Genomic DNA, 22,596 nt, shown 5'->3' with positions numbered 1-22,596 from the left:
AGGAGTTTTCTTGAAACTCATTTCAAGGCTGAGCCCTCAGAGTGCATCCCTTGTGGTGGGAACAATTAAGTATGCAAACATCAACTCGTACCTCATGGACAGGAACAGACTCGTGTTCTGGCAGCGCTTGTACTGGGCCCCTGTGAAGAGGACATGCCTGCAGGCTGACAGCCCAGCACAGTGCAGGACCTGCAAAGCCAAATCGAAGCGCAGCACAATGCACAGCACTTGAGTGAGGTGCTGGGCTCCAGCCATCTCCCAGCCTTTGCAGGACAGCTGTGGGCTGATACTGAAAAACTTGACATGTTAATATCTGGTCCTTGGTGACATGTGAGCAGTCCCTTGTGAGCCAGTCTTGGCCAGGCGCCGTGTCCCTTTGCTTGTCGCTGTTCTGCCCCGTGACACACCTCACCCAGCAGCTCCATGTTCCTTGCTCCCCAGCCCAGGTTGGTGACTATTAAGCCAGGCTTCTCAGCTGTACACAAAGCACAGAGAGGCAGTTCTGGTGGAGACCAGCAGCCTCATTTAGGGATGAGAACCACCCCAGCACGAGGCTCAGTGCTAAAAACACCAGCTGCCTCATGTCCAAAAAGAACTGCAAACATACTCAGCAGGGTACCATGCCTGCAGGGCACCAGCCATGAAGGGTGTGCACAGCCTTCTTGCCTCCAGGTGCTCAGGGCCGAAATCCATCTGACTCCCTGCTGAGTGGCAGCTCTCCCTACCTGCTTCAAAACTCACCAGTAGGGTGACATGAATAAGGCAGCAGCTTCTCAGTGTTAAGACTGCAAACTCTAGCTCTGGGCACCACTTGCACAATGTTCCATGCTAAGTCAGTCCTTTCCTCTCCCAGGTACGTGTCCAACAGCATCCTTCTTCATCCAAATTAGCATAACTCCATGCTTGATTGCTACCTAAATGATGGCAGCTCAAGGACATGGCTTTATAGCAAGTGAAGACATTTTGAACTCTTTCTTCCCCTGTGCAAGGAGTTTTCATAGAACCATAGGGGTTTAAAGGGACCTCCGCCGATCATCTAGTCCAACCTCCTGCTGAAACATGCTCCCTACAGCAGGTTGCATGTGTAGGCATTCAGATGGGTTGAATATGATCAAAACTATTAGATGACTAATATTAGGTATGTGTAAGCATTAGTACCAACCTTCTAAGTCTTCTCCAGGCTGAACAGCCCCAGGTATCTCAGCTTTTCACATACAGGAGATGCTCCGCGTCCCTCGTTACCTTTGTTGCCCTCCACTGGACTCTCTAGAAGTTCCTGTCTTGAACTAAGGAGTACAGTAGATGAAAACATGGGACTGTTAAGAGTCTTTCTACAAAGGAAAGGAAGTCTGTGTGAAACCTCATTTACCCCTACCATTCCTTTTCAATGATGGGAGACATGTAGGAGCACGTTTTCTATGCTCATGATGTTTAACATCAATACAGGTATGATGCTCTGCCAAGTGGATGACAGCAGCTGTTGAATAAGACAGAGAACAGGCAAAGGAGTGAAGAGCTGCTTTGTTTTCAAGTAGTTGCACAAGGAAATAGAAGAAAAAAATGTAAGAGATGACACACACGAGGGATTTTAGGGTACAAACCCATCTTCCTAGTTAAAACTACACAAAGTCCCAAACCCATACGTATATGGACCATTTAGGCCAGCAGATATTAACATTTTCTGACTTGAGGAAGATTGGGAAGATTGTGGGTGCTTCTTCAGTGTTCCAAAAACACTGGATTAAACACAACGCAACTCGCTATGACATTTTAAAAACCATCATTAAAATGAATTCACTTCGTGCAAAGAATCACCAAAACAATTTTATTTCCAGTGTTTAAGTGGGTATGCACACAGGCATGATACAGGTTTGGATTCATTAGGTCTTCATGCAGAATTATATTCTCAATAAAAGAAACCAGTTCCATCCAGTATCCACTATCTACACGCCTATGTTACAACATTTATATCAAATCTGGTATCTGAAGAAAAGATACACATGTAGTATGTACATTTAAGTTACTTATTTTACAGAAAGATTAAAAATTCAAGTCACATAAAACTCAAAATCTGTATTAAAATTGGAAATATAAAACTCCAATATTTACTGGAATGCCTAAGGAATGGAAGCTCTGTAGCCACCTGTGTTAACATTTGTAAAATGTAATGAAACTCGTTAACAGTAAAATGCATTCATTTGTTTGTAGTAAGTTTCTCTAATTTAACAATATGGCACCCTAACAAACCAAATGAATTTATGATGAGGCACTTGTTAGTGACTAAACCAAAAGAACAATTTTTCTGCATACTAATGCCAGGCCAACTCTCAGTCAGAAAACCATGTATACACTACACAGCTTGTTGCATCAGATGCTTTGTTCAACATTTGTATGCAGCCATCAAATATACTTTTTCTTAAAATATATATATATATATATATATGTATATATATACACACACACACACTTTACCTTTAGTGTTCTTCTGGCTGTGGCAATGCACTGTGAAGACGTTCCACAGAGCATATTGATGAAACCAGCCCAAATGAAGGCTGCATAACAACAACAGTACAGGAAAAAAAATAATATATATATATATATGTACACACACACATACACACAGTTACTGGGAAGCGTAACATTAAGTTAATGAATTGCTGTAGTGGACTTATCTCCCCATTTCAAAGATACTGGTAGAACCGAGATCTAACCACTTGGGTCCCAGACAGTTTATGAGGATGGGCATCAACTGCTGGGCTGAAGTTGTTTTTGTTCATATTCTGATAACTTTCACCATTTACCTGGTCTGGTGGCTGAAATGGTCCCGAAGGTGGTGTTCTACTGATTGAAGTCAAGCTGCTGGAGGAACTGCCTTCATCTGCTTGCATCTCAGCAGATAGAGGCAGATCTACCTTTGATGCATCTGCTAAGCTAGTGTTCTCAAGTCTGGGCTTTCCAGTTTCACCCGTATTAAGGTCAGTTGTGCTAGTGCGTAAACGTTCTCGTGCAAGCCAGTCTGAGATTGAGAGGTCCTGGGCTGGACATTTTGGCTTCAGACGATTCACAGCTGAAAGCTCAGATTCTCTCTCTCTACTTTGACTCGGCTCTTGAACTTTCCAAACATTCAGGACACTTATTTCATCAAAATCCCTCTGTCCTCCAAGCGTATGCCTTCGCCTGATATTTTTCCTCTTCACCGTCTCGGCAGAATTAGCCTTTTGATTCCCAACTCCAAACATGTCATCTGCAGATGATTTGAGCCGCAGCTTTAACCTATCTGTAATTTTTAGTCTCCAGGTAGGTTCTTGTTTGTCAGTCTCACTTCTGCCTGACGTAGCTAAACTGCTAGTCGATCTTCCTTTTTTCATTATATCAAACATTTTGGTCACAGCAGGTAAGTCCTTCTCGCTCTTTGCATCCCCAGAACCCTCACTGTCCGTTTTGTGCCGCGCAGACTTTCTCCTGGACAGCGTATCACATTCAATAAGTTTGTGTGAGCTAAAAAGTCTGCGACTCTCTAACTTTGGTGTTGAACTTCCCTCAGTACAACTTACTTCGCTTTCCTCAGAGTTCCTCCGACTGCTCTTAAACACTTCAGAAACTTTCCCCTTGGACAGCCTTTCAGCAGCAGAGCTGGTGGCAAAGACGGGGAAGTCACTCTCGCTGTCTGTCTCCATAGGACGCCCTTCGCTGATCAGCTCGCTTCTTTCATCATCAGCATCTTCTCCCTTGCTTTCTGTTACTGACTGCACTTCAGGGCTCAGCATACTGGCATCTAAGCCAGTTATATATATAGAGGATGAAGTCGTTGAATAATCTGAGGTGATGGAACTGACATCAGCTGCTAAAAACTCACTGCGTTTAATTTCAGGGCTGGCTATCTTTTTGCACGAATATCTGTGCTGGGAAGCCTGAGAGGAAGTGCTAAGCATAGTGCCAGAGTCAGACACTGTCTCTTCAACCTGGGAAGAAGACTGGGAAACGGGCATTTTAGGGTTATGCTTCTGCAGAGTTTGCTGACAGCTGAGACTTTGTGATTTTGTACGTTTTTCATGGTAAGGCAGTGAAGGTTCCTCTGACAGGACGCTCTCTTTCCTTAACGACTTCTTTTCATCCTTTACAACATTCACATCTTTTTTACTGCTGTTCTCTTTTTCCTTCAGGACAAACATCCTCTGCTTTCTCCCTGCATCTCTCTCTTTTTCATATTCCCCTTTAGCCGTGTCCTCTTTTGCTGCATCACCCCGAGATTGTTCTGCAAGCTCCTTCTTGGAAAACACATTATCCAACTCATCTTCTGAGCTACTCGGCTGTGGTTTCTCTTTTGTTTTTTTCCGCTTGCGACTAGCTGCTGCAAAAATGGAGGACACAAGCAGTTCCTTGCTATACTGATCCTTTCCAGAACCCCAAGAACCCTGTTTAAAAAACAACAGCAACAAAACAAAACATAAGGCATGATTAAAAATCACAAAGAAATACCCATTGCACGAGACTTTAAAAAACCTCTCCTAAGCTTCAGAGCAGAAAGCCTGTCTCCGTTCAGGAAATATTCTTTGTTCAGGAGATATTTCCTTGCCATGTAGTTGACACGATACTGCCCAGGTTGACAATTTTCATCCTGAAAATTGCACTTGTTGAATCCCTTCAACTCGACAAACACTTGTTTTTATGCACAGCTACTTAGTTTTTGACTGACTAATAAAGCAGGCTCCATTAATCAAGACAGCTTTTTCAAGACTATTTTGTAACAAAAAGTACTTCACAGATGAGATCCCAACAGTGTGGTTTCAGTTTCTACCTCCCTACCTATGTGAGAAGTTTAATTTCTCAAACTATTCTTCAGTTGATTTTTCATCTTTCAGTTTCTGAGTTTTAAAATCGTATCAATTTAATAGTGTCAATACAACAAAAGCCATAGCCATACAAAACCCAAATTTAGGTGCAATTACAGAAAATTAACAGAAATAAATTTCTTCCTGCCCTTAAAGGCATCTGCCTTTAGAATCACAAAGAAGCAAAAAAGATGAGTCCACTTATTCTGACTTGTAGTATTCATTACAAACTATTTCAGCTACACTGACCACAGTGCTGCCTGGCCACCTCAAATCCTTTCCTGCTTCATCCCAGACTTATCAGAAATGACATGGTTTTCTCTGACTGCTGACCAGTGTGGCCTGTACACTGCCAACATTCAAGAACAGAAAAACAGAGACAATATAGGGCAGTCGCTTACAACAGGGGACCTTGACCATAGCTGGATTAAAACATGACATCTGTGCCAAGGCCTCAACAAAAACAACTCAGATGTCTGCGTTCAGACAGACAGCATCTCCCTCTGAGCTGAAGAAAGACTCAGACCAGCAATGAAGGATTTAATGACGGTCCTGAAATCTCCATCATTTGTTACTGATGCAGCACCCCAGAGAGGGAGACATGGGGGAACAGTTATCACGGAAGTACTTTCAACAAAAAAACCTGGGATTTCATTATGGAAGGGACCCTGCTAAGTGATTCCAGGTACCTTTTCAGAGAATAAGCTGCTGCTAGGAAAATGGTATTACCACTTGTTTAAAAGAATAAGCTACCTAGTTCTATAGTACAAGTTCATAGAAGCACTCTAATAAATTAAGCAAATATCCAGCACATCTCTGAAGGTTACAACTACACCACTTCAGAAAATACATTACCTTAGATTTTGTTGAGTCACTAGTAGCTGAATCTGTGGAAAAATTAAAAACAATTCTGCTCAGTTCCGTGCAATTTTCTTTTTTTGGTGTTGCTTACAGACAATGCTGGACTTATGGAAAAAGACAAGCACAGAACAAAATGTGAAGCAAATAAAAACCAGAACAGAGTGAATAATCAGAGCTCACAAAGATGCAAGCTGCACCACAGAAAGCCACCGCCATGAAAAGATGCTGTGAATTGTAGGCAGAACCAGCTCAATGATAGGAATGGCAAAGGAGCCCTGTTCTTCTAAATTAGAAACAGAAAACAGAAATACTAATGTTTATTCAATGTTTTAGGTAGACAGCCCCTGCAAAACCGCAGCTGAGAGACCTTTTCAGGATTGTAGCATGTACTCTCCTGAGATTCAGGATACACAAAGCAAAATTGAACGTCTTATCACTGCTGACTGCCCTACGTACAAATCGTGGTTCGTGCAATCATTTTGGGAGACTTGAGTTTTTAAAGGGATTAAGTTGTATTTTGTGTGTAAAACCCCAATTATGTATCTCTCTTCACCTGTGACTAGATAGAGGTGGAATTTTATTTGTAAATCAGCTAGATTTCAGCAGCTACCAGTTTTGTACATTTCTATAACAAGCGCTATCATGAAATGAAAAATGGACACCATAGTTTCACTGTCTCGCAAAACCCAAGATTATACAATTATAAAGGGGGTAGGAAGGGGCTAGCACAGCAACTGAAAAATGTGAACTTGGATGCGTTCCACCTTTAGGAACTTGCTCCCTAGGAAGAAAGAGCTGAGCCCCCTGCCACACCCCTTTTGGACACATGGCTAATGCTTTATGACTAGAAAGACTGGTAGACCATACCATGCTATTTCTCCTCAGGGTCTGCTTCAGAGATAACAAGAAACAGCAGAAAAACTTTTAAAAAGTAGCATTGATCTGTTTAAAATACTCTTAAAAGAAAATTTACAGCACAGATCAACTTTTTGGTTTTCCATTTACAAGAAACGGGGGTTTCTGCAGACAAGGCAGCTACAGTGTGGGCAACAGTCCTCCTTCTTCCTACAGTTCCAGCTGTCCATCAGTGACATCACAGAATCCACTAATGACATCACCGTGTGATAGACTCCTCCCACTTCACCTGTTACAACATCAGTATAAAGTGACTGCTTCAGTAAGTGCTGAGCAACCCTTGGAAAACTGAAACAAAAGCTAGAGACGAAGGGAGAGCATTTGTGGGATACAACATGCTGGGTTAGTGCAACAGTATAGTGAAGGGAAGGGGGAAAAAAGTCACCAAAAAAGAGCCTGCATTGCTTGTCCTTAGCCACATAAGAGGATGGCATTCATAAACAGAAGGAAATCAGCTTTAGTATAGACATACTGCAACATACGCAAAGGGTCCCCCACTTGACAAGAAAAACGTAATTTTTGCATTCCTAATGAGCAATATTAGTACCCCACTGGAGATCAATCTTTCTGCCATCACAACACACCCCTTTACAGCAGCGTATCTGCTTCACCTTACAAGGATGATTGCATGAGTTACTGTGAATAAATAAAATAGAACATGCAAACCTCATCTTTTAACGATTATACTCTTGTTAGACAAAATTCTCTAACATATCATGCATGATTACCAACAATTCAAATCTCTAAAGTGTTAATGATCTTTAAGAAAAGAGAAAAACAATTTATTAGTAAAAGAAAATAGAGTGAAAGAGTTACAGTGAGCTAACAGAGTAGGTTATTCTAGCCTACAGACTAGCACTGTCCAGGCTGTTACCTGATACGTCTCCAGGAGACACTCCCGTTCTTCCAATGTTGGTGAGTAAATGATCTATGTTTGGCACTGGCTGAGATTCTACAGTGTTTTCCTCCTGCACTGCTGTCTATAGTTAACAAACAAAGATGTCTTCATCATCGTTTCACAAATAGGTCATTATGATTCAAAAGCATTTAGAAAATTGCATCATTCACCTGAGGACACGCTTTCCTCATATATTCTTATTTTCCCATTTGGCTCTATGCTTTTTAAAACAAATGCATGGTTTCTCTTTTTCTTTGTTGTTTTTTTTTTTTTTTTTTTTTTTTTTTTTTAATTATTGCAAGGACTAGAAAGCTAAAAAGATATTTTTGAAGAGAAAACCATACAGTGATGCAATAAAAAAAAAGTACGGACATTCTAGAGGAAGCAGAAGCAGTTTCTAAACTAAGGTAATCGGAATGCAAATATTTATGCCGCAATACTTACAAGGGGTTCTTCAGCATCATCTTCTGTGAAAAACCAGTCATGCTACAATTTAAAATAAAAACGGTGAAAACTCCACAAGAAACACAAAGGCCAAATGTGGAACAATCAAACATGGACTGAAAATTATAGCCTGGAGTTCAAAGGATAAATACCAGACCCAAAGTGGCCCAATAAGAGAGAGCTGATCTGTGTAAGAACTTACTCTTTAAGGAATGAAAATCACCCACTTACTTTTTGGATGAGTGTTTCTACAATTTTATATTGGTCTGGCATGTGGGTAACCATGTGTGTCATGTTATCATCAGATGTCCTCACAAGCGTTGGACCAAACACTATGGCCAGGTTTCTTGGTTCCATCTAAGAAACGAAGAATTTCCATATATCATACGTGATGGAAATGGGAAAATACAATAACATAAACTCAGTATTTTAATATAGCACAATTGATATTTGAGAATCATTTTTAAAAGACAAATAAAATTTATTGAAAAAAACATTACTGATTCAGGTAAGAATTTACACTACAATAAAATCTTCCATACACAGATGTAATGAACGCATCCAACACTTCTGAAATTCAAAATCCAACTTTCATTAACCCATGGCAAATGAATAGCTCCACAAGGACAGAAACACAGGAAAAGACTGTTATGCTTCAAAAAATCTGGCTTTTTCTTTTTAAATAGAACAGAAGAAAAATTTTTCAAAGACATTGGCAATTCCCTGTGAACAAACAGGGTGAGACAGAAAGTAAACAAATGGCACGTTATGTCTACTGACCAAGAACTCATCCAATTCACATTTACTATCAAGAACGTGGCAGCACCCAACGTGACAGACCCAACACAACTACTCATAGGCAGAGTTAAGTCCAGTAATGTCACAACATTAATCATCTACTTAATTCCCTTTTGAAGTTACATTTCTGTCAAATAATGGCAAGAAAGCAGCAGCAAAACACTAATCTTCTATTCATGCTTCTCTGACTTTCTGCTACGACAGAATAGGCTGAAAATGTTCTTGCTCTTAGAAAAAGGAAGTTTCAAAGAGAATGACCAAAGGCCCTGCTGCTCACCTTGATGTGAACTGTGGCCTGCAGCATGTCATAGTACTACACAACTTCATTCCCCTGCCTTATATATTCGATAGTATTTATATTATTTAAACCATATTTATGCAAAAATATACAATGAAAACATAAAATGATAACTGATTGCTTTGGACTTAATGGCATTTACTATCTTAAAACATTAACTACAGTTACACTAAAAGTTCTATTTTTTTGTTTGTCTATATAAATACAGATGGGTCTGCTCATTTTTAGAATGGAACCTGCCAATTTTATTTTAAATATGACATCGGTGCTGAGGGACATGGTTAGTTGGCATGGCAGGGATGGACTGATGGTTGGACTAGATAATCTTAGGGGTCCTTTCCCAACCTTAATGATTCTGCAATTTTCTGTTCTGATTTAAATTTGGCCATAGTTCATCTATTTCACATAAATCAGTTATTTGGTTTCTTTACTGTATCCCAGCAAAAAGGCATCGTGCCATCTGCCCTGATGTGAGCACCTATAAGCACACCCATACTGCACAGCTTTGCATTCATCTATGCTTCCCTGGAAAAAAAGGGATACTGTTATTTGCATTACAGTAGGATTACAGCATATACAGAAGCACTTAACAAAAGCCAATGTCCCCAGCCAGTGGAAATGATAAAAGGTGTTAATTAAAGGATTGCTACCCTACATGTCATGCTTTTTTCCCCCCACTTAAACCATTGAAAGCATCTAAAAGGTCAAACATTTGAGTTATTACAGCAAATCCTACTCTTCAGTTGATTTCAGTGTCCAGGAATGTTGGCTTCACAGAAAGCTGATACAACCAAGCCTTTGTCAACTGGTTCATTCAGGTCACAGACATTCACTTAAGATTTGTCCCTAACTTTTTACTCTGAAAGATTCCAAAATCTAATAAAAGACTGATCTTGTATTTTATGGGAGCTTGCGTAGTTTAAAAAAAACAAAACAAAACAAAACAAACCAAAACAAGTTCTTGTTTTACAAAAGAGTGCCATCAGAGACCTACTTTCATGCTACCTTCAAAGTCAACTGTGCATTCCTCCAGGCTTTATATTGAGAATATGTGCCATATTAATTGTTAGTTTAAACTGGTGGAAATCTCTGACCAGACACACTCCTACTGGTGTCTAAGTGGATTACATGAAATTTACAGACTTGGGATAAACCTAGGATGCAATCAGTTATTCAGAAAACAACCACCATCAGTTCGAATAAATAAACTTAATACACACTAAACATGAATATTTTGATGGGATGTAATCCAAAAATCTTCCAACATCACAGAGGTTTTAATCTCAACTACAATAATAAGTTACAGTCTTAGTCAACAGAGATAATCATGCACAAAAACTTGCTCTTAATGAAAGGGATCGAAACAAAATATATTATGCTTTTGTTTCTGTTACCTTGTTCTTTTCAGAGTTCTCTGCTACTGTCTTGAGATGCGCAGAAAGAAATTTGAGTGTCTCATAATGATGTTCAGGTAAATCATGAATCTGAAAATGATGAACAATCACAGCTCAGAATATTAAACGTTTAATGCTTATTTTGTACTATACCTACAAAAGTACACCCATACTACACAAGACACCTGATTTCAGCTTACCAGTCTCTTCAGTGTTTTCAAACGTTCAACTGGATCTTCTTTTCTGTTGGCATCTATAAAATCTGCATATTTGTCTGTTTAAAAAGCGGAAATCAATCACAAAGGTAAGACCTTTGGAAACTAAGCCTATTATACTGCATACAAACACAGTAATGTAAGAGTGAGGAAAAAAAAAAACAGCCTTCACAGACCATTACAACATTGAAATTGTAAGCATTACTTATTTTTGTTTCACATTAAAATCTAAGATTTTCATGTTTTTGTTTCTTAAATCTTATTGAGAAAAATATATTCCAACTCCAAAAACTGATTTAATCTACCCTTTACTGTGCAGGATAGTTTCAGAGTGATGCTCATCTGCTGCACTCTGTGCACTCACCCCTGCAATCCCCCCAGATCTGAGAAACATGAGACTAATTAATGGTAGTAGAGGACTGTGTTCATAATTTCCCCTGAAAAGTTTATTTTGTTTGGTTTACTGAAAAACTTAAGTATGAAAAACAATAGTGCAAAGGTAACATGGCATAAAAAAAACTTCCCAAAGTCAAATTCTGCTGTTGCTCCCTGTTCATTACTACTTCTAGGGGAATTTTAAAGACCTAAATTACAAGATTGTCTGTAACCATCAAATCAGAGTTCATACCAAAATCTTGCTGCCTTTCCATCCCCCTGCCCCCCTCTATTAGCAACAGAACAAAAGTAAAAAATAAGGTTTGGATGGGTTTGTTTTGGTTGTTTAGTGTGCCAAAGTAAACAGAATATTAAAACAAGTACACTGAAATATTTGGGCACAGTATTTGAACACTAATTATTGTACAATTAAACAAATTCTATTTATAGCTCTTGTTTTTAAGTTCTATCACAGTGACTCCTTGTTCTTTAAGGAAGTAAAATCATTTATTGCAGAATTCATTCCACTGCATTTTCTCTCAAATCATCTGGAAGTTTCAAGACAACCGTTCAACAGTAGCTCATAAAGAAGAAAGCGAAGGTAAACAACTCACCATTGGTGAAAAGGGGTTCTGGGAGCTTTCTGAAGAAGGACTTCAGCAAACTGCTTATGACATTCAAGTCTCGCCATTTCTAAACATTCAGAAGAAAATGAGACAGTCTTTGTACTTCTATAATCATAGCACAACTAGAAGCTTTCAGAAGCTCAAAGTGGAAATGCTGTGACTGAAGACTTACATCATCATGAACATCTATGTCAGTCATTCCTTTGTTGAGCTCCTCTTGCATACTGGAGATGGCAGCATTATTTCCAGGAACTCTGTAAATACCTGTGTACTCAAGACCTCTTTCTTCAACTAGTTTGCAGCATATATCAACAATCAATGGGATATACTGAAGAAAAAAACATTTTGTGTGTATATATATATCTGTATATATATACACACACACACACACACACACACACATCCTTAAAGTATACATGAAAAAAGCATTTAAAATCACACTGGAAAGAAAAACTATTCTTTCATACTTTGTTGGTATGCGCTGGGGGGCAGTCATCTAGTCTGACACCAAATGTTCCTACTGCAGATGGCTTCTTTTCAAATGTCTTCCTCATAATGCTTGGAATGCCTTTCCTCCATGTCCCCTTGTCTTTAGGTGGGCTTGTCTCATCTTTTTGTTGTTAGCGTTACATAAATAAGAAAGCAAAGACACATCAAGGCATTTAAGTCACAATAGTTACTACAAATACAGGTAACATTTACAAAAAAGAAAATAGTGTGTCACTGTCCTTTCTTGTTTTTAACCTTTATTCCTGGCCCAGTTTTCCACAGCAACTCACTAATGCATCTGAATATACCCATACTCAGAAAAAGGAAGTGGGTAGATGATACGGTGGAATTTTATTCATTCCAAGACTAAATATACATGAATTACAATAAAAAAATAAAATCCACAACGTTCCCTAAAGTAAGATCACATCACTGCTGAGCGACGATGACATATAAAACAGCTATGAAATGAATACAGCCACACTAATGTTTGACATCATGCAGACCTATTTTCAGTAATTAGCAGATTTCAGGTGCTCCAAATCAGTCCCCAAAGGGACTCAAACTCTTTAGAATATTATTTATACAGAATCAGATTAAAAGTTCAGCTGAACTCTTTATTTCCATTATACAACTCATGTAACAAATTACAATTCCCATTCACCCTGTACTGCAAGTTTTCTACTACGCGTAGTACTTCTTAACTATTTTTGGAAATACTGTTTCTGTAGATTTAGAATTTACTTAACATCTGCAATTCACTTACATAATCTGCAGCACAGAAATGACTAAGAGAATCTTTGTTAGGGATATATACACCCGCAGCTATAATCACTAGTTCATACTTGGTTTTCACATGTATATTCTTGAGTTTGAAAAACCTGAATAAAGCACCTTGATAGCTTCATACTAGGGCAATGAGGAACTAAAGAAATTACTTAAACAATAAAAGAAAGAAACATGCAAACCTTTAGTGAGAAGCTTCCTCTCCGACTCATCCTTGGGAGAATGTGGACTCTGGGTCCTCTGATCTGCTTTAGTTCCAAGCAGAGTCTGCCTGATACTTAGGCTCTGACGAGGTGTTTTGGGAGATGGCTCTGTTTTGCTGCTTGAAGAACTGAAGCAAGGTACATTCTTTCAGTAAAAAGAAGCTTGATAAACATACATACAAAAACTACTGGCAGCATGTAATTTACTTACCTCATCATTGTACTGTATTCTTTAATCCTTCGGCTAATTAGGTCTCTACTAGTGACACCAGTGTCCTATAAAATGAATTGAGATCTACTTTATAGTCTTACAAAATACAACAAACAGTTTTTACTTTCAGAAAACATTACCTCCTCCCATCAACAGAACACATGAAAAACAACATTCCAGTACACTTAAAAATCTAGCAGGCAGTCCTTGGGAACAATAAACACAGAACACTTGAAAACCACAAGGAAAACTGAAGTGAGTAATTACACATCAGATGTTACTATTTTCAAAGCAGTAGGTGTATGATTAAATCATATTAAACCGGAAGTTACTTCAAATAGAAAACATGCAAGTCAACAAAACCGTCTATGGAACAAATCAAATCTTACATACATACAGTAGTCATACAGTTACTACTACATATATAGCTAAAACGGCCCTGAATTCGAAACATGCTTTTACCCATCTAATGACACATACATTTTATATATGTATGTATATAATGTATTTTTTAATATATATATACACACATATATATGGTTATTTTGGTAATTATTTCAGAACTAAACAGATATGAAAACATTCCTCTGTTGTTCATCGCTGAAATGAAAATGCACTGAAGACCAGGACAGATATTATATGTTATATATAACAGCATGTGCTTGTTTTATGTTTAGCATTAACATTCAACTCATAAAAACATCAACATTTAATCAAAGAAATGAACATCCTTCAAAGTTTCAATTTTTAATTACTGAGAAAATCATCACACCATGCAACTGCACACGCTAGTTTGCAATGCAAGTCTGATGACTGAACATTGGTTCTATACTACAATTACTTTTGATTGATGCATTAGGGATTTTTATTATCTTAATATAAAGCTCTTCTAAGTCAAATCAACAATTAAATTAATTCCTTCATTTCAAAATACTGATAATGAGAATACAATCATGCTTTAATAAAAAAAACTCAGTATACTTACCCAACTACCTTGCCTATTACATTTTCTTGTATGCTCCTGCATACATTTTGATCAATTGTTTAGTCACAAATTTTGCTGCAGTATTAAAAATAATATAACAGTTACCTCATCATTTAAGTTGCTGTTTTCTTGTATTGCTTTAATCCATGCTAACATATTATCTCTGTCCTCAGCTTGAAACAGATACTCGCAGTCTGATGTGGTGAGTCTGAATACGTTTTTCCTCTTGGTTTCACAGTATGAGATGTCTATCAAACAAGCATTGATGCTTATAGGTTGTTCTTCTTCTGATGGGGTCATTTGTTCCTTTTTATCCTTGTACAAATAAAGTGAATGACCTCGAAGAACAACATATAATTGCTTCCATGGCCGAATGCTCCCACCAACTCGCTGAAAAATATAAACCAGTATGTAAGTTTGGTTGTTTGCTACAATGAATGTTTCTGGGTTAAGATAAGCTACCTCCAGAAGCTTTAAAAACTATCCATAGCATATTTAAGAATGACCTGCAGAAAGCTTTCACAAAAGTGGCACTCACTAACTGTTCTCTGTCAGAAAATGGAATTGTTAGATAGCCTGTCCTCTCTGATTACCCACTGAGAGTTCAACTGACAGTAACAACGTGACCAGAATTTCACAGAGGTCTTAAAATAAACACAGCAGAAAAATATTTAGAGGATTCTTGCCCAGTCTTTTAAAAGTTATTCAAGTCAGACTCACATTTATATAACAATGTAATTCCATATCCCCACTTCTTAAGTGTTATCCCATACACATGGAAGTTAATGTGAACTCAACTCCATAATGTTCATGAATACTAGAGCTGCTCATTATTAGCAAAGAGAAAGAAAGCCACAAGCTACATTTATCTCAGGATGGATCTTTCTACTTATGTGGTTAGAAAATAGTTTATTTCACAGAAATGCAATTCTTTCAAAAGTAGTCTCTAAAAGAAGCTAAGAAATTCATTAAGGTAAATCTTCTAACAAACAGGTCTAAAACTCAGTCTTATTGATGTTCATATCTCAAAAATGTTACTAAGAAAGCATAACCAGAAAGCTTCAAGTTCCTTACCTCAGCTTTCCACCAGTTTAATATTTTTGCCAGGTTAAAAAATAGAATGAAAAAAAGAAAACCATGAAAGGTACCTTTCCTTTGTCTGTAACAAGCTGACGAAAATGGAGCCACCCTTCTTTGGAGGCATCGCCAAAGACCTCTGAAGAAGAATCTTTTCGGGAACCAGAATCTTCGGAAGATTTCTGACTGTCTGTGACCTAAAGAGAACATCACAGAAAGAAACACAGTATACTTCTAAATAAGTTTCTCTATTATCTTTATATGCAAGATCGTATCTATCAGTGTACAAGAGGCATTTAGATAAAAGATTTAATAACATGATTTAACTTTTGGTAAGACCTGAAGTGGTTTGATAGTTGGACTTGACCTTTGTAGGTCCCTTCCAATTGACTATTCTGCTCTTCAGCTTTAAAAGCTGGCACCATATTCAGGAAAATGTCCCTAAGAATATTCCCCTGGCAAAATATGATATCTAAAGTTTCCATAGGATAGTACGAAAATAGGGATCTTGCCAGTCTCAAGAATGGGACACACACAAACGATGGGAGTCCCAGACTCATTATTAAGCTTTTATTGGAGGCACCATAGATATGCTTCAGACTGAGGAAAATGAAAAAATCAAGAATCAAGTGGGGAGACTACAAAACAACAGACCATGTTTACTTATGTTATATGCACAGCACACAGTAACATCCAATTTTAAAAATCAACACTAAAAATAATTTGATGGATAGCAATAGCAATCACATTCAGGCGTCTTTAACACATCCTTTTGTATCTGTCAGTTGTATAATTCATAAAACTTGTCACAGTAACTATTTTTAAGAGTTGTTAAATATTTACTTACCTTAATCCCCTTTAAGCTAGATACATGTTTGATGGACCTGTTGGGACAACAACAGATATTCAAATGAGGCTTTACAAGCTTAAAAAAAAAAAAAAAATTCCAAATCAACTGATATTTTTCATGAACTTACGATTTTTCCTCATCTCTATAGTCATCCAGTCCTTCATCATATGACTTGGATCTCTCTGGTTTTGTGGCAGGCTGGCTATCCAGGACACTAGGCCTAATGGATTCTATAAGGAAGTAGAAATCTTTTAACATGGCAGAAAACTGACTCACATTTCTACAGCTTATGTCAAGCAGAAAAGAGGTTGCAATTTTCACACCTGATCATTAGAGAGTTAAAAGAAAAAAGTAGCATGGAAAGAAAATCAAATCACCACTCACCATGATCATGAGAAAGCTGTCGCCGAATTAAAGGAATTGGAGATGTAGGACTGGGAGGAACAGTTGTTATAGCAGGTGCTTGAGAAGCAGATGCAGAAATAACAGCAGAAGCAGGAATGTGTGCAATATCATGGTCAATACTAGGACTAGTCGGTTCATCTACAAAGGTAATATGTCATAAATTAACAATAAATGCATTAATCAAATGCTCAAACTAAGCTTCTGTCTGAACTTGTCATTTCTGGGATATCAGATTAAGTATGAAACACAAAGTCTTTCATAAAAACACTGACGGTCCAATTAATGCATACTGTTAAATGTTTGGGGATTTTGTTGTTGTTGTTGTTTTGAACAGGAGTCTGTTTCATTTCATAAGGATGTTAAATCATACATTAGGGATAAGAGCAAAGAAAATTGTATCTTATCATTATGCAATTATATGAGAGAATGAAACAGAAATTGTGCTAACCTCTTGTAATATGATTTTCAAGTAGGCTGGTTTTGTTTGTTTGCATGCATATGAAAAACAAACTTGATACATCAGTAAGTCTAAACTCAAGAGACAGCCAAGTACTACTTCCTAAAACAAAACACGAGCATTCCACGTACCAGAAGCTTTTTGGATTAAATCAGTATTTCAACAGCAAAGCCAACGTGCAAACAAAAAATATTTGAAATATAATTAGCATAGAGAGTACTAATCCTCCCATCCTCCACACATTCAGATACAAAAGCAAGTATTCACATTATCAAAGATGGCACCACTACATACCAATTATTTCTTCCACTAATTGCTCATACAAACGATTGCATGCCGTACATGCCCAGCACCTCACAGTCTCAACTGCCACACGAGTCATCGTGAAAGAGTCCAAAAAAGTTTTAAGTATTTCTACTGTTTAACATGCGTCTGGCAAGATGGAAGAAGCTGAAAGATGCCTATTCGAACACCCTGAGAAAAGAGCTGTAACATCTTGGAGCACACCTCGGCAGTACAACAGAAATAATTGTACTTCATGCTTCGGCAGAAGAGAGGGGTGGAGAGAAGCGAGTCACAAGCAGGGGCTGGACTGCACTGCCATAATGAATATGAATGTATCCTAGGTGCTAAGAACTGCAATATGCAGAGCTTCTGAAAAGCCCATTGAATTCAATGGACACTTGCAAACAGAGGTTTATTCTTTGCCTTGTGCCAACACAACTGCGTAAGCTGCATTGTGCTGTTCTAACGGTCACTAACAGTTCTGTTAAAGGCAGCACACAAAATCTGGCAAAGTAAGTTTAAAACAAGATGACAAATGATTAAAGTACTGAAAGATTTAGCCATGACAGCCCTACTTTGCATGGAATGGTTAAATGCAGTATTTTTTAAGGTTTTTATTTGTTATTTTCTAAAGCATAATCCTCCACCTCTAAGCCAGCTGTGAAATATGAACATGAATAAAAAGGAGAGCAAAAGAATTCACAGCAAATCCACGACATTAAATGGAAATAAATTCTGTTTGCATCCAGTGATAAACTGAAGCATCTACAACTTGTCCGATGCAGCAGCAAGGACAGAGGAAGAACCTCAGCTATGCTACCATTTTCCAAACTACAACAGCTCACTGTCCTATTGTCATCTTTTTCATCTGCTCAGCTTCCCTGCAGCAAATCCTGAGAACACTGATGTTGACTAATGAATATTTCCACTCACTGAACAATTTTTCAGATGATTTACTTCAGAGCATATAAACTACAAGTGCTCAGCTGCAACTTAGTTCTGTTACAGGCTTATCTCAAAATGTCACAGGCTCTACTTCAGACCACTTGAAATAAATGTGCAGGAGGTTGTGAAGAGGAGCTTAAGCAACACTACACAGCAGCCCACAGCAAAGCTACTTAAACACAAGATTTTGTCTGCAGAAAAACAGTCCAAGTGCCTGAAAGTAACAAAAATTATTTACATTTCAGCAAATTTGATATTTGACTCCTTAGAGGTACTTTCTGTTCTGAAAGCCCTGTGTCAGAATTTTTAAAGCCTGCAGTGTGAAACAACAAAGAAAAATGAATCTTTTGAATACATATACACAAATATTTATAACAGTGAGAGTCCAATTCCTCCAGCAACGCTGATGCTGCAGTGTATTACAAAAACACATACAGAGCACACCTCCAGTGCTTTCAGTGGAAGAGGACAGAGGAGATTACATGGTTACAAGACCTATGATATAAAAATGCTTCTGTAATTGATGTCTCTTGCTGTATTATGTGCTGTTGCTTAAAACAGCATGTTGGTTATTACTTTATTCCTTTATTCTAACAGTGAAGTGGGTGCCACTTGATGACATACTGCTATTTTGGATGAGAACAACGCTGCATTTTGGAGACACAGCATGGACTCCAGCAGTAAGTGGCCACGGAGCTGAGGTGAATTCAGAACTGAGATCGTGGGCATCCCTCTTATCTCAAAAGTCTGTGCTGTGGATGCCCTAAATGCACAGCTTCACACTGGACAGAGATCAGAGCCATGGCATTCTTCTGCAAATGGAGCAGCAACAGCCAGCACGGATGCGCATTTAGCTTAGTACAGCTCTCCCAACAAGTCTGGACAGGGATACTTCAAGAAGCTCATCCTGTAGTACACAGACAAGAAACAGAATCCTACTCTGGGACCACTTTTCCCCTCTGCCTATAGCCAAAGATTAGCACAAATCATCCCTGATGAGCACATCTGGATGCTGTCCTAACTGGAACTGACACCATCTTCATGGTGAAAAAGCACTTTCCTGCTATCACAATCAAACTACTTCCCTGTTAAGCTTCATAACTAGGAAGACCATGCAATTAATTCTCATTTTTCCTACAGGTCATGAGTGGCTTTTGCAATATACTGAACAGATTTATAGCATACACATTTATAGCAATTATCTTGAATTGCCAGTATATAGTAAGATTATCTACAACATTCCTTAGACCAATGCTCTTCAGCATCAATATATGCTACTTGAAGAATACTTCAAGAAAGACTCAAGATCGTTTCTACATAAGTAGCAACTCATCATCCCATTTCTTAGGTGAACAGAGAATGAATTCCACTCATATCACAGTCAGAATAATAAATCATCACAGTTAGAGAAAACAAAGAAGAATAATAAATTCTTCAATGCTTTAATTTCTGTTTTCATATGCAGAAGTAATTAATGCAATGTATTGCCTTTGTTAAAAAATACGCACACTTATTTGCCAGTTCTTTACATCAAAATTTCTATATTCCAGTCTAGAGAGGAAAATAACAAAAAAAAAAATCCTATTGTAAGTTTTCCTAAGACTAAAACTGGTCTCCCTTAAAAATATAAGAACTTTATTTCAAGTCTGACAAGTTACATATGATACTAGTAACTTTATGATAAAGACTGCACCTGAGACATGCCATGCAGTCAGGCACCTTCAATACAGGTATCTTCCTGCTACAAACTGCCAGTTTTCGTTCTTGTATACACTTAGAATATACTAACTGATGGTGACAATTTGTTTAATTACAATAAAAAAGGAAGACAGAATTAAACTTCACAACATGATTGCAGCAAAGCAGAAAAGAAAACACTGGTAAATGTAATATTCCATTGGTCATCAGTGATTTGAAAAGTTTCCTCTACATGCTTCCCATGGTGGCATGCTAGAAGGAGAAACAAATACCTATTTTCCAATGTTAAACAAGCAAGGGTACTTCTGTTTCCTCAGTGGAGCTCAAATCCTCAAAACGATTCTTTCCCACTTCCACACACTCAGTGAGCAAGCAGCTCAGGGACAGCTTGGTGGGCACTAACACCAGAGAAGCAGAATGAGGCCACCCAGTACCCTAACTGAGGTAGAAGTGGAGCAATTGGGCTCATTTCCACAAAGTGTCAGAAGCTCCCAGTGATGCTCCTTATTTCACAGTGGATCTAATTGCTACAGGAGTCAATCCTGATGTTGTTTCAGAAAGATGCAAGCTTTAATAAGACTGCAAATGATATCACTGGTACAGCAGGGGAATAGTTGTTCAATACCTTCCAAAGCTGAAGGTTACTCATGGCAAGCTTTTATATAATGTTGAGGTGATTATAGAGCAAACTGTGATGTATGCCATACAAGTTACTGCCTGCTGATTCAACACACTGCAAACACTGCCACTGCTGTTCAATTAAAACTAACAGATAACTGCACAGAACCTCTGTATTTTGACTTTTCTCTTAAGTGTCTGTCAAATTTGTCCGTTTGAGTTTCTTTGACAAACCAATGAGCCTGTGCCACAAAAGCCCTCACAGAACAAGGGAGGACATGTGCTGCTCAGCAGTCGATGCAAATGACTGCACAAAACGCAGTGAGGCATGCAGAGCAAACAAGCTAGAGGAGAAGCCACACACATTCTCTTCAGTTCGTCATTACAGGGATTGATGGTGTCCCTTCAGTTGTCTGTAATAAAGAGGGTAAAGCCTTCAGAAGTACTTCCAGTTTCACTTTTTGTTTGAGGAAAGAATGTGAGTACCACTTGTTCCACACTGCTATGAAGCAAACTAAGACCAGACATCAGAAAATGACCTCTACATGCTGACAGTGTTCCCAAGGGAATGACACATACTGCTTGTATACACAAGAATGCAAGCATGCACCTGATGATCAGCAACAGCCAGCCTTTGTGGAGAGCCTTTCAGTGTAAGAACATTTGTAGGAGGTAAGATACAGAAGATTTCTTAAAAACTGAAAACTCCAACTACAGTTAACTTGTGTTAGCTGATTTGCTAACTGAAGCAGAAAGAAATTTGTGCACAAAAACACGTTTCTGCTGCTACGCACTTGGAGATTATGGACCTTCAAAGGAAGAGCACTCATACACAATGTATATTATCCAACAAAAATATTCATAACATTCTGGATCTTCAAAGACACAAACTCTACTTCACATACAGTGAATTCATTAACTACAGCAGCAGAACTGGTGATTTCCAAATGGAGGCCTACAAAGGTGAAGTGTGACAGAGGATGTACCATCTCTGCCCTGCGGATGAGGTCACCTCAAGTTTCTTTGCTGGTGACTGGAAAAAAAGTCACTTCCAAAGCTAAAAATCAGCTTTCCTATTTAGCACCCTTCGGACCTGGCAGTGTTGCAAGCAGCATCTCAATAGCTCAGAGGCCCCTTGCTTCCCTATGAAGAAGCTGAATTTCAGCTGAATACAGATGTACGAATACTGATCTACCTATTCACAAGATTCATTTTCCTTAAAAGTCTGTCAGGGAGACAGTCAAATGAAAAGGCCATGTATACAATTTCATCTGCATAGTAAGAAGGCCAGAAATAATCAACAAAATTCTGTTTCACTCAGTCAAAAACGAACTAGATCAAACTAACTCTGCTATCATACAAACAGCACAACAAACTGACATATAACTCACAGAAGTGGCTTTTAATTGCCTATCTCAAAGCACAAGCTGCTGCACTGTCAAGTCAAAACTGCTCCCCTTTATACTCTAAGAAGGTTTTGCTGGTTAAGATTCTGTTGTTTGCTAGTTTTTAAGTACTTGCAATGCTGACAGCACTGATTGTCTTTACAAAGAACCACTTCACATATCTACTTTACGTAATTATCCTCATGTAGCCAAACGAACATAATGGAAACATGTCTGCATGCTGATCACATTCATTTTGGTAAGCCACAGAAACAGGACTGGAACAAGAATCCCGAATCATCAAATCCAGTCTTCCATTAGCGCACTTGAGTAAATAACGCATTTATTGCAGTGATGGAGTTTCACTAAAACAGAAAAAGGCTTCCCTGTATTATTCCCCACGTAAGATCTATGACAATATGTTGTTTATTTCAGTGTTAAGCAAGTAAACATACAGCTATCCATGTCTACAGAGTAATAGAAAGCATTACACAGTGGTTCTAAAGGTCCCAGATCACACTATTATCCTGCCACATGATCAAAATA

General features: G+C 38.2%; 1 protein-coding gene across 5 annotated transcripts in view; it reads right to left on the bottom strand.

Annotated features, from left to right (window-relative positions):
• Positions 1-1,802: 1,802 nt before the first annotated feature.
• Positions 1,803-22,596, bottom strand: part of ARHGAP21 (Rho GTPase activating protein 21) — a 107,385-nt gene continuing 86,591 nt past the window's right edge. For 4 of the 5 annotated variants that reach the window (XM_048951746.1, XM_048951748.1, XM_048951745.1 and 1 more), the window contains 17 exons: positions 16,642-16,800; positions 16,385-16,487; positions 16,255-16,291; positions 15,479-15,604; positions 14,436-14,720; positions 13,346-13,410; positions 13,114-13,262; positions 12,124-12,266; positions 11,829-11,984; positions 11,645-11,723; positions 10,641-10,714; positions 10,441-10,530; positions 8,182-8,307; positions 7,951-7,992; positions 7,483-7,588; positions 5,688-5,719; positions 1,803-4,415 (listed from right to left, as the gene is read on the bottom strand). In XM_048951746.1, the coding sequence (XP_048807703.1) occupies positions 2,682-4,415; positions 5,688-5,719; positions 7,483-7,588; positions 7,951-7,992; positions 8,182-8,307; positions 10,441-10,530; positions 10,641-10,714; positions 11,645-11,723; positions 11,829-11,984; positions 12,124-12,266; positions 13,114-13,262; positions 13,346-13,410; positions 14,436-14,720; positions 15,479-15,604; positions 16,255-16,291; positions 16,385-16,487; positions 16,642-16,800 (3,506 nt within the window). In that variant the 3' untranslated portion in view covers positions 1,803-2,681. The remainder of the gene's footprint in view (positions 4,416-5,687; positions 5,720-7,482; positions 7,589-7,950; positions 7,993-8,181; positions 8,308-10,440; positions 10,531-10,640; positions 10,715-11,644; positions 11,724-11,828; positions 11,985-12,123; positions 12,267-13,113; positions 13,263-13,345; positions 13,411-14,435; positions 14,721-15,478; positions 15,605-16,254; positions 16,292-16,384; positions 16,488-16,641; positions 16,801-22,596) is intronic. The other variant, XM_048951749.1, reaches the window with a different exon arrangement.

The sequence above is a fragment of the Lagopus muta genome, chromosome 7, assembly GCF_023343835.1.
Source record: "Lagopus muta isolate bLagMut1 chromosome 7, bLagMut1 primary, whole genome shotgun sequence".
Lineage (NCBI taxonomy): Eukaryota > Metazoa > Chordata > Aves > Galliformes > Phasianidae > Lagopus > Lagopus muta.
The sequence above is the reverse complement of the archived record's forward strand: the minus strand, read 5'-3'. Positions and strand labels throughout refer to the sequence as shown.